Source organism: Sinohyriopsis cumingii, chromosome 2 (genome assembly GCF_028554795.1).
Source record: "Sinohyriopsis cumingii isolate HCF-2022 chromosome 2, ASM2855479v2, whole genome shotgun sequence".
In the NCBI taxonomy this organism is placed as follows: domain Eukaryota; kingdom Metazoa; phylum Mollusca; class Bivalvia; order Unionida; family Unionidae; genus Sinohyriopsis; species Sinohyriopsis cumingii.
The window spans coordinates 134292032-134305091 of NC_142962.1; the positions used below are offsets into that span (position 1 = coordinate 134292032).

At 38.1% G+C, this 13060-nt stretch overlaps 1 protein-coding gene across 3 annotated transcripts in view; it reads left to right on the forward strand.

The window, feature by feature from the left end:
- Positions 1-13060, forward strand: part of LOC149805884 (uncharacterized) — a 43557-nt gene that overhangs the window by 22434 nt on the left and 8063 nt on the right. For all 3 annotated transcript variants that reach the window (XM_089950628.1, XM_089950630.1, XM_089950629.1), the window contains one exon: positions 6118-6236. In XM_089950628.1, coding sequence (XP_089806754.1) covers positions 6153-6236 — 84 coding nt within the window. In that variant the 5' untranslated portion in view covers positions 6118-6152. The remainder of the gene's footprint in view (positions 1-6117; positions 6237-13060) is intronic.

Consider the following 13060-nt stretch of genomic DNA (forward strand, 5'->3'; position numbering starts at 1 on the left):
TTTCATGGTGTTTTCCAAAAAGAATGAGCTTCATGCTTCTAATAATTCTATTTTCACACGTTTGTTGAATTTCCTGACGGTATCATTTACAGGGAAGATTATGATTTTAAATAGTTTTCGATGTCCTAGTGGCATAATGTTACTGTAACCATGAAACTACTTTTTTTCGTGAGCGTCCGAAAAAAATCGATTTTCTGGTTAAACTATAACAAGTAAACGCATTTAATTCAAGCTAAACATCATATTTCTGTAATTTTGAGGGGGAAAATGCATAAGGATCGAAACAGTACCTTAATACTAGAAAGATTATCTCTTGCAAGCCCCCCAAAAATGCATTTATGTTAGTCATGCTTATAAGGAAGCAATTTGGCCAAGTAGTTGTGAACCTCACACTTGTAATACAAGGTTGGACATGAAATATTATGGCTGATATGTCAGCTTAAATTAATTGATAATATTTCATATCATCAGAAACTGTTTCACATCAAATTGCCCCTTTTTCATGGGCATAGTTCATTTAACTTAACTTTAAATATTTCTTTTTTTAATACGAGGTCAATTTCAGTGTAATAAAAATATGCATGTATTTATTTTTGCGGAGTCATAATATTGTTTGTGTTAGTGCATTTTATTATACAACATCACGAAACTTACAATACAGTTTTCAGTATCAATCTCAAGGTCGAAGGAAATTCTTCTTTTCCTGGGATTTCTCTTAAACACTGTGCTTTGTACTTTTGTTCAAATAAAGAATATGCTTTGTTGTTGCAAGGTTTAACGCCAAGATAGGCTATACGGAAAGAATCACCGACCACGAGAAGCTACTGGCTCTTTCTCACATACCCACTTTGGTCGAATCCGAGACTCGAACGCACTCAGACAAAGGTGAGATGGCACTGATCCGTAACGGTGAGCGCCTTTTTTTTCCCAGACCATTCGGCCACTCGGGATCCAACCAAAGGTCACATTGATACTTTCTATCATGTTTCTTGGTGTTGCACTACAAGGTACATATGTAGTGCAAATGGGGTCAATATTCAAATAAAGTGACTAATTATGAATACTAATATTCAAATAGGCTTTGTAAACACAACAAAATCCCACGCTGTAAATAAAGTCTTTGGTCATTTAATCTGACATCGTATCACAGGCTTGATTGTTAAAAATAAAAACTAACGAACATTTGTTAACTTAAACATCAATCATTATCACAAAATTTTCGTGGTCGGAGGTTAAATACAGCGAATACTGGGTTAGCAATTCCGCTGCTGGAGGCTGTGTTGATAAGCCAATCTTTGCATCAAACAAACAAAATGGGGCTGTGTAGATCTTTGTGAGAGTATGGTTGGCAGGGTCGGATTTAATGACCTCGATAAAGCCTTTTCAGTGTCCCTTTGTTTGGGTGGTCTATGAACAAGTCCTGGTTGTTAGTGTTGAGGATAGATATGCTTGACATTATTGATACTATGAAACTTAAACAGGACCCAAAATGTATTTGCCTGCACCTATGAACTTCAGTCAATACACTATACTTCATAAGCGCTAATTAAAAATTATGTAGTGGTACGCATTTTGCCCTTACTCAAATTAGTCACAACCGATGCAAGTATAAACTTTGAGGCACGACAACCACCGTTCTCAACGATTTCCTCTGAGCTAGGAATTTCACTCTGCCTTTTGTATACAACATTATTTCAAAAAACAAATTCACAGATCGATTTGTGCACGAAATGTTTCACTTAAATGATAAATTAAGAAAAACGGTCACAGAGAAAATTACATAACGCAATTTTAATTTGTCCGAAAATTAAATGATTATGACAAACCCATACCCCACCCACTACATACTAATTCAGAGCGCACATTTTTTACAATTTCAGTTTTCAACAGCTGCAGATATGCTCCTTATAATTACATTAATATTATTTAATTATATTGCAAATATCGTTTTGCTCGCGGAAATCAAAATCAACAAACACCGAAAGTAGAGAAAATTGTCAAGGGACGTAATTTGGCGGCAACTTTTAGGGAGGTTTGGATTGTAGATATTGTAAAATTAAGTTCGCAGAAAACCGCAGCATTTTTAATCAAAATGTTTTATGCTGTACATGCTGACATATTTGAATTTACTTAAAAACTATATTCTTCTAAGTTCTATAGCCAAGAAATGGAGTATGAAGGTGTTCAATTTTTCTCTTGTTCAAATTCATTAAAAGAATATAAAATACGATTTAGAGTGCTTTTTAAATGCACTTACCCTTTGATAGCCTCAAATTTAATGACTGGTTGTCTCGTTCCAAGGTCTCCATCTGATTTGGTAAATTTTCCTTTTTTTTTTTTTAGACTTGAGGTTGTTCCAAGATTCTCCAATATGACGGCCTAACTTCCCGAAACTTAGCATTGTCCGTATTTTTTCTGAGCGCGTTTTACGTATGTACCGCCGTCAATAATTAAAAACTCTCTGGTAATTAAAGTATATCTTTATCTGTTTGAATCATTCCATTTCAGTCATTTTGCATTGAAAAATATCTTTAAAACTTAGCTAGATAAATAGCGTATTTTTTATTGTGGCAGACGAAAATGGGCGCAGCGGAGAAACTGTTGAAGTTGCTTTAGTAAAAAAGACTGTTCCGTTTTAGGCCATCCTGATATCTGCGCGTGCTAAATGTGCAGTTAACTTGAAACCAACCAATGTTGCTGGTACCGCATTCATTGTAGGGGACTTTAACAGCTGGATAGACGGATTTTTAGACTGTTTGAACGAGAGCTTTTTGCAGGAGTGTAAAATATATCCGGGGAATGATGTCACTTAATCGGAAGATCGATCGTTCCTTAACGTCAGCCCGAACGAGACGTGGATAGTATTTGGGGGAGAGGTTTAAGTCAAATGGAAGTAAAATTTTTGCCGGAAGTACAGGTTCCTTTGACCAATAAAAATGTGGATTCGTTCAACGTGATCTATAATGCGAGTCCGTGAGGACTGTTTAAAACAAATACATTTAATTTGCTTATCTTTTTACACCAAAACAAGGCTCTATTGCAAATTTGTACAAGTGGTTTGATTGACTGATAAACCTAGATGGCGTAAACTGTCTTTGTGATGTTAAAATGGCATGTTTCGCGTAAACATGGAGAGTTTGCTTCGCTGATTAAGACCCGCCTCCTGCATTGGTGCCTGATTACAAAATGATGTTATATACATTTAATCTTGTAATATTATTTTTTCTTGAATGATTGCAGAAATTATATCTCGGTCAGGTATGTACAAGATTCTTAGAGCGCGGGCCATATTGCGATTTTTAAGAAACACACCGTATGGTGTAAAAAAACACCAACCCAATCAACCGGATAAAACCAGACTGTTGGTTGCACATGTAAGCCAAGTCTTTATAATTGGGAGAATTTATTTTTAGTTTTGTTTTTTACAACGTGTAACTGAAACGTCTTCTGTCATTAACAGAAGCTAGTGAAGCATTCTACGAGTCCCACGTATCGCTGAGGTCTCACGGAGCAACGCGCGAGTCTGGTTCAACGAGGCTATAAAGGAAGTGACTACAGCAACGTTAATCTCTCTTAACCAGGCCTCTAGCTTGGTTATGCGAGATCATCATTAAACTAGGATCTAAGAAGCTTTCCGTATAACGCCAAAACCGACTGTCCCAAATTTGGAAAAGCGATATGATTGACTGAATTATATAAGGTTAAGTAATACGTCATTGTGATGATGAAATAAAGTCCGGTTCGCGTAAACATGGACAGTCTCATTGGCCAATTGAGATACGGCTCCATGATCAGCTGTTTACAGTGTGATATTTATGATCCTTTTAAGTTTGCAGTGTAATTTTGGCTGAAATAGTTGCATAAAATATATGCAGATAAATTTTGAGATAGCTAGTACTGTCTTTGTAGTTTGGTCAAAGAGCGTTTTATCTGCAACAGCGATCAGTGAAGCGTATTACCAGACCGTTGTATCGATTGGAACATCGCTCGGCCATTTCCGTCACGTCGAAAGCAGTTGTTGAAATTTGATGTGACAGCAAAGACCGAGGGTATTCCGATTCTGTCATTGTCCTCTTCAGCCGTCGTGTTGTTTCATTTGAACGACAGTAGTTCAGAATATAGTAATTCAGTACACGTTTTACATGTCGTGTACAGCCTTACAAGAACGGTAACTCGTTTCGAAAATGCGTTAAACGACACTGCAGTTTGCTCGACATATCAACTAAACTGAACTGCTTGCAGCAGTTGATCATTGTAACGAGAGCTGATTGATACCGCTTATAATTTGAATTATTTTCGAAGTGTGTTTGATGCATTCGTTATATAATGAATTCATATGGATTCAAACATTTCGATTGTCTATTTTGGCTGTTTGATTCGCTATGGCATTGGTGATTCTGGTATTTCTGTGTATAGAATAGGTACGGACGCCAATCTCTTTCTCTCTCTCTCTCTCTCTCTCTCTCTCTCTGGCATTGTCAATTTTATATTCATAAAATCACGAGATGGATCTTTCAAGCTGATTAAAAAGAAAGGTCACGAATGCAGACTCGGCACTGTTTTCATGCAATGAAAACGGGCATCTCTCTTTCTTCGGATCTAGTTCCAAAAATGCATAAGTTGATTTTTTGTTGTTTTCGTCTTATTGCCTTTTACAGGATATCGATTGTTTATATATTTGGGTGGGGTTAAGTGCTCTCTCAGAGAAACAACTTGATTAATTGTTGAAAGTGCTCACTCGATTAGGCGTTGTGGTAGTTTCATCATCCGGAATATCGATGATTCCCGAATTAATGCAGGGTATTGTGTCTGGCAAAGTCAGGGACAGTCACCAAAAAGTGGGAAAGCCGCTTCGAAACATGCATGTATCATAATTCCTAACATACAACGGAGTTATAATGTTTTTATTTGTGGAAACTTGCTCAAAAATTTAGCTTTTTCTTTTCATTTGCACAGGGTCTCGTATAGTTGCTTAAAATTTACCCGTCATACATGTGCTATATAATAACCACAAGGGAGGACACTTCTCTCCTTTCTCGCGCGGCCTATTTAAGAATAAACGCTGATATTTCAAGCTAAGCTTGGCAAAGCTTAACAAATTTGGTACCCATATTTAACTCAGGCATTCGACTGTGTATCACTATCCAAAGTTTTACTTAATATCATATCTTTAAGGACTGCCAGACCATTTTCCCACGCTACAGCTCCACATGGCCCTTATCGCGCCCGCTCATTATGCAAGTAAAACCCCGTTGAATGGAATACTGCCCTCTCATTGGTTAAAAGAAAATGACGTCCTGCATTTATTTATAACTTATTTTCAGTTGGCCAGTGAGAAGGCAGTATTCCATTCAGCGCGTTGTTCTTGCATATTAAGCCAGCGCGATCATGGCCATGTCGAGCAGTAGCGTGGGGAAATGGTCTGGCATTCCTTAAAGGTATGACAGTAAACCAAACTTAGGATACGCATAATCAGTACCAAATTTATTACGCTACGCAAAATGTAGCTAGAAATATCAGCGTTTATTCTTAAATAGTTCGCGCGAGAAAGGAGAGAAGTGTCCTCCCTTGTAGTTATTGTATAGTTCATGTATGACAGGTAAATTGTAAGCAAGAATACGAGCCCCTGTGATCAGTCGTAGACGAGTTCTTTGTTTTCTTCCAATGCTGATTTAGAGGTGGGTCTTTTCAAACACTGGATCCGATTAGTATATGCAGCTAGTGGTTTCACACGCAATAGTAACTTGGGCTTTTGATAGTTTCCCTAAAATTTCAGAGTAATTTCAGCGCGAGTTTTTAGACCATTTTCTAATACACACCTTCCTATATACATACCTAACTGAATTGATACATCCGGCAAATAGTAGTAAGTGCTATATCACACCAGTCATTTGCAACTTCCATTCATCTGATTCAGACATAAACTAGACCTTTCGTATGTTGTGTGCTCTAACTGCCCTTGGGGTAAACAGTTTTCACATACATCACGGACCGATCTGACCCTCTTAACAACTCCGCAGAACGACATGATAAACAATCGGGTCACCTTGCGTAGACATGAACTTCCTGCCCTAAAGGTTCTTCAGCTTAACTGTTTCAGTGTTATGTACATTACAGGTGCTGCTCATCTCAAAATCTGACGCATTAGTTTGATGGCGTCCAGGGATAACCCGATTGTGAGGATTCGCAAGAAGCGCAATAAGAAAAAGAGGGAGAAAGAAGTCGTTCAACTTCCGGTAAGATCATTTTAGTCGAACGATATTTTAACCTAAGTAACACAGTGCAAAAACTGTATTATTATTGCTAGCCTATATTACAAATATAGCTCAAAATCAATTTGCTTATGAAATTGTGAGGCTAATAATTAAAGCTAGCGGTGGGTATACTATTTGTATAAAAATATTGGCGTAACTGGGATCATAGCTAATATGGCATTACAGTATTTAACGGAATAATATAATTCATTAGGAAATATCGAAATACAGGGCCAGTAATTGTATTACCATTTAGACAAAATGACAAAATAATTGTTTTTCATCATATTTCTGGGTATAAGAATGATAGTGCAATTGAATTTATAAATTATTTGATTTTGTGGATACTGAATCCAGGATGTACCCTTGGGTCGGGAGGTGGGTGGATGGGATAAATTAAACCAGAATATGTGTGAAGGTCAAGCTTTTAAAATGGCTGATGTTAAACGTCAGCAGTAGTTGGTTAATTTAGTGGAACTTAATTATCTACATGTATCTAACTGTGCTCAGCTAAGACATATTTGTTTACTCTCACTGTGCATGATTTGTTAACTAATTGGCCTCCAACTCCATTCAGTCAACAGTAATAAATGATCAGTATTAGGTTGTAAACTTCGCCTGTCTATTTTAGTGCTTTGTCCTAGCGACATCTATTTGATTTAATGATTTGTCTCCCTTAGTATATACTGCCAACTAACCAGTAGCTTGCAACAGCTCGAGCATTGTACACCGGCCAAAATTGGTGGAGGCAATTGATTTAAAAAGAATACTTTGCAAGTTTAACATCGAAAGTATGCCTACGTACCAGCGGGAAGCCATTACATATATATTTGTGTGAAAGGTAACGATTCTGGACAATATAATTTTATAACACCTGTTTCAGATGGCCCAGGATTTCCCAAAGGTTAGGCTCTGGTTTGTCTTAGCGTTGTCATTTCCCGCTATATCACCTTACGTTAATATCTCTGTCTCACCGTTATCGAACGGACTCTAATTAAAATGTAATTATGCCCCCCCCCCCCAAACAAGAGAGGTTGGCTATTAGAAGCTGCCAAGTTATTGCAAACCTAGCCTCTTAATGGTTACGTGTCACGCTGACTACAACAGAATGTATTGCGAAAGTATCTTCAAATTTTTGCACCAGTACATGTACGGCTTGAGGTCGAGCCGGTAAAACTTGTTCCATTTTATAGTACAGTTCTGGCCTTTTGGAAAAGGTAGGTTCATATGAAGTCAGGGGCCTCGAGTGGCCGAGTGGTCTAAACGCTTTCCGTCACGGATCACTGCCATCTCACCTCTGTCTGCTTAGGTTTGAGTCTCGGGCTCGGCCAATGTTGATATGAGAGAAAGCTTGCCGGTAGCTTCTCGTGGGTCGGTGGTTCTTTCTGGGGATTTCCCGGGTTCTTCCTCCACCATTAATACTAGCCGCCATGTATAGCCTATCTTATGCTGATAAATGGCATTAAACCCTATAACAACAACAAAATCACACGAAGTCCTTGTGAAAAATAAAATAGAGCACTTATTATTATTATTATTATTGCAAGTTTACAGCTAAAAGTATTCTTGAACAAAAATCCTTATTATTATTAACATTACGTGATCAGAATTTTCCAAGTATTCAGGTTGATTGGGACTTTTTCACTAAGAAGAAGTACTGCCTTTATGCAAGAAGATAATAGTGCAACCTCTCTTCACATAAAGGAAATATTTTGGCCAGACACTGGAATATTCTTTTATAGAGAACAGGGAAATCCATTATTTAACGTACAGAATGGTTCCTGTCCATGAAAATATTCGAGTCACTGGGATCTTACTGTGCAATCTTCCATCGGTTTTTTTTTTTTTGTTTTCCAAACTGGTGACCGAGTGGTCTTAGGGTCTCGCCTTTACATATCAACGACACATCTAACTTCTGTCCGCTTGAGTTCGAATCTCAGCTCAGCCAACGCTTGTATGTGAGAAAGCTTGACAGTAGCTTCCTGTATATCGGTGGTTCTTCCCGGGGTCTTTCTGAGTTCTTCCTCCACCAAGTATTCTGAAAGTGATGCATAGGCTGAAAAATGGTGTTAAACCGCACAAAACCAAAAAAAAGAAGAATCTAAGGGGTTTTGAAACGCTATATTCATAGTATTTCTTATAATTAATCTTGGAAACTCTTGAAATTAGTGTTAACGTTCTTAGCGACACGTATTTAGTCCTAAAACTATGTTAGTCCAGATAATTTTTTCTGTCATCGAAGTCAGAAGACTTAAAGCGATAAAAACCAAGTATCTTCGAGTTTGAAAAAAAACAAACAAAAAAAAAAAACATAACTAGCGGTTTCAGATTGGCCGGATACCAGTGACGTAAGTATGAGTCAGATTATGGATCAGAATGCTGGAAGTTTAAGAAAGGTGGCTGTTATGGGAAGGTGCCCTATAGTTTAAGAATATAATATTGGTGTAGTATATACAATGATTCTGTATCAAGTAAATGACAAATGGCATTTTGATTGCATTAGAATTTTCGTGTAACTTTTGTATAAAATAAATTCGAGATCTTTTTTAGGTCAACCCGGAAAACTGGTATCAAATGTTGATTTTATGCGAATGAATGATAATTCTTACGTGATACAAAGAGGCACGTGAGAATGTAATCGGGTACATCTGACAAAAGATGACAACGTGCTTTGTATTTGACATACTAAATCGAATAAAGGTAAAAAAAAAAACAAAAAAAAAACAAAAAAAACTCAAGGGCATACACTTCAATGCTGGCTTGATGATTAGACACGTGTTACAGATGTAATCTGACTGACAGCTACTTTTCCGAGGAAAAGTACTATTACTTCGCGTAAAATTCCTCATTCACTTAAATTATCTTGCTTTAACTTTGGATGATATGAGGTATGAAGCTCCGCCAGAAAACAAGGAAAAGAGCCGTAAGGTAGTTGCAGTCAACAGTACACTTCCATGTCAGGAAGTGTTTGCGACCATTTTAGTAGTCGACCAGCGATTTTTTTTCTCACACCAATACAATTTACCTTAGATGATTTGAGAGTCTCGATAAACCAGTGATTTTCATTTGATTTTTATCTCGCATGACTGAGCTTGTTACCTCTTTACACACTTCATCCCATTACAATAAAACTTTGTAAATTTGTTTTTCTCATTACAATCTTGGATAAATTCTGCTTCTGGCGAGATTTACTAATATATGCCATTATCTTCGGAGATATTTTTTATATCAAAGTATAGTAAAATATTTTTTTTGTTTAAACATATTTTATTTGTCCAAATTTTCAGAAAGGTTAGGACACAAGTTCTTGTTAGAAAAATAAAAGTAAACAGGTAAAATCTACTTGGTATGCATGTTTGGATGATAGTTTTTGTATGCACGTTGGAAATATAGTTTATATTGATTACAATACTTCATAAGCCTGCTAGTGAAATTTAGCCCGATAACTGAGCCCCCAAACCTGTATTGGTATTTGTGAGGGTTGTTAAGGTTGGGGTGGGATGCTCCCAATATTTTATATAAACTATTATAGAAGTCCCACCCAAGCCCGATTTTGGTTGGAAGTTAAATTAGTGAAAGATAGATGTAATGCTCCGAGCCCCCAGTCAGCAATGCCGACGGTTAGATGGTTAAATATACAAAAGGTTGAAGATCAATGAATAACAATTTAATAACAATTCAGTAATCAAATGATTCGAATTCCCAGTTACACTCTTCCGCTCGACCCTTTAATAGCCTATTGCATCACTTGATTCGCAGTGTAAGATCGATTTCCACCTGTCCTTGTATTCTACTCATCGGTGGTATTCTGATCTCTCCTATTTCTCCCAACCCCTTCTCTTCCTCCCCGGCTTTCTCCAAATTCCTTATCCTCCTCATCGACTTATCTATTCTCCTTCTCCTCCTCCTCTACTTTATCCTCCAGACCCCATTTCCTCCTCCACCACCTTCTCTCCACCAACTAGACTTCTGTCGACTTAGACTGTTCTGCTAGTCTCAGTTCCGTCTCCCCCTCTTAGAGACTCGGGACTCAGTGGAACCGGAAGTTCTCTGTCCCCTAAAAAGCTTACTTTTCGAACCTTTGTCTTTCCTTAGAAACTAACTCTTAAGTTATTGGCTCTCTCGGAGTAACCCTACTGCTCAGCAATCTTCCCAGGCGAAACTGACTTATTCTTAAGATCGGAAGTATCATTCGCGTATGAATTGTAATCACTCCCTCTATCTCATGTTTTGATTGGATATCGCTGTTGACCGATCCAATCAAACTTAGCGGACAATGTCCCTTTCGCTGTCTGTCAACGTGGGTACGGATAAGAACACGCCTCGTTCACTCCGTGGGCTTCCCTCTTATCTTAGGACTAAGCTGTAAGACATAGGTGTGATAAGGCAAGCCTTTGTCAAATGATGCGAGCGATCTATCGCCTTTGCCGTTTCAAGATTCCGGTCTTCTGGCTGGTCACGGTAACATTGCGTAAGAGTTCAACACTACCCTGCGGAAATCTTTAGACATCAAAAACAGGGCTGGGGTAATATTTCCAAGACAGTAGGTTATATCTTATACATGACTTCATAGATGGGGCTTAGCAAACGTGACAGTATTGATAGGTGATTTGGAGCCTAATCAAATTCATTCGTAAATATACATCCAGCAAAGTATTGCAGACAGACTTGTCCGCGATACATCTGTGCAGATATCGATTGTTTTAAAACAAATTACCGGTATTTCTTACAGCTCTTGAATTACTGTCACTCGAAAGAGCTTCGTCGACCCGTGCGGCTTATTTCCGTATCGAATCTGATGTTTTATAACTTTTAAATGCGTGTAAAAGAACAAAACCCTACATCCTATCGTCATTTGTGAATTACCAGGCTCCATCGGCGGATAATCGGATTGGAATATCCGTGGGTTTGTCATGTGACTTTAGTCTGGTAAATATATAGTCATGTGACTATTACAGTTAAGCAACGCGTCAAATAACAAAATGGAACGATTAATATGACATGTAACCCAAATTAGACATTTTCATAATTTTTGTCATTTAACGCGTTCTTAAATCGTAATAATAGTCATATGATTAGATATTCATTAGGCTCAAGTCACTTGACTAATTCACGGACGTTCCGCTCACAGGACTAGAACAACCATTTGAAGTGAGCGAAGCTTCTTCATATGATTGGTTTCTCGATGTTGATGGGATAGTCGATTATCTGCCAATGGAACCGGGTAGTTCAAGGCTGTAACTCAAGAGCGGAGGGCAGTATCGGTCAGCTTTTGACAACGATCGATATATACACTCATATGTTGGAGACAAATCTGCGTTCAATAAACTAGTATTTTATGAATAGGTGAGGTCAGAATCCAAATCATCCACCAGTACAACCTCTGTCTGCGTGGGTTCGAGTCTCGGATTCAGCCAATGTGGGTATGTGAGAAAGCTTGCCAGTAGCTTCTCGGGGGTCGGTGGTTCTTTCCGGGGTTTTCCCGGGTTGTTCCTCCACCATTAATACTGGCCGCCATGTATAGCCAATCGTGTGCTGAAAAATGGCGTTAAACCCTACAACAGCAACAACAAATCCACCAGTACAAGTCTGGGGGAAGAATTGTGGGACCTAATGAAATGGCCAGTTGTAAAGTTATGCAAGCCGCGTAAGCATATCAACCCATTTTGGCACCATGTTTATTTAATTCAAGGTTTTTGATAGGTTACGGTTGAAGTCTTTTCGAACCCACAAGTGTTGCATAATAAAGCACGAATCTCTCGTGCATCATGCGATGCTTGTCGATAACACTGTCAGAGGGAACTCGGGGTTAATTAAAAAAAAGACGTGGGGGGGGGGGGCCAAAAACCAGAGGAAACTGAGTTCCCTAATGGAAACATAAGATCTGTTTCCGGTGTAATTTAAAAAAAAAAACCCAGATGATTTAATAGGTTCATTACTTTTCTTTCGTCGTCTCGGGGAAAGATCTGATTTTGATGCCATGTTTTTCAAGGTAAATTGTATTTGGTAGAATAAAGATATATGTACGCGTCGGTGTGTTTGTGTGTGTTTGCGCGCACGAATCGTCACCTTGTGAGAATTTTACGTGTATGCTAGATACGAGTAAATTTGGACATGTTGACTGCGCGTGTGCAGTAATATTGGTTACAATTGTGATTTGCCTTTTCCTCATGAAGTAAAAGAAACGAAAGGGAAAATGAAAACTATGAACTTAGCTTAGACGTGGAATATGTGCTACTTAATTGTATATAATCAAAGGCATACACAATTTTCATGTGCAGGAGAAAACAAGATTGTTGTATAAAATATGTGATTTTGGATTTTTAAAGTAGCTTTAAAAATATAGTTACTCATATCGCTACGATGTCTACAGTATGGCAGTTTATAGTGATGAATAGCACTGTTGAGATGTCTCACCCAGTCACATTATCCTGGCACCAGGCCGACCAGTCCTCACACTAACCACTTAATGCTGAGCTCTTAGCAAAGCAGCTGTTGGTACCATTTTTATGTATGTGGTATAACTCGGCCTAGGTTCGAACCCGCGACCTCCAGCATCTGAGGCGGACACTCTAATCACTAGGCCACCGGAGATTTACAGTATAAAATTTAGAGTTGATTATTTTACTTACTTTGAAGATGTAGTGTGGGATTATTGTTGGCGTAGCACATGAAATGTATCCCATTAAATATGTATACTTTAACACGTGTGTCGGCCGTTGACATTATGTGGGAAAAATCTTTCGAGTGTATACCCGACATGCATATATAACTGTTTCTATCGTATCTTTAATCACAACTTTTTA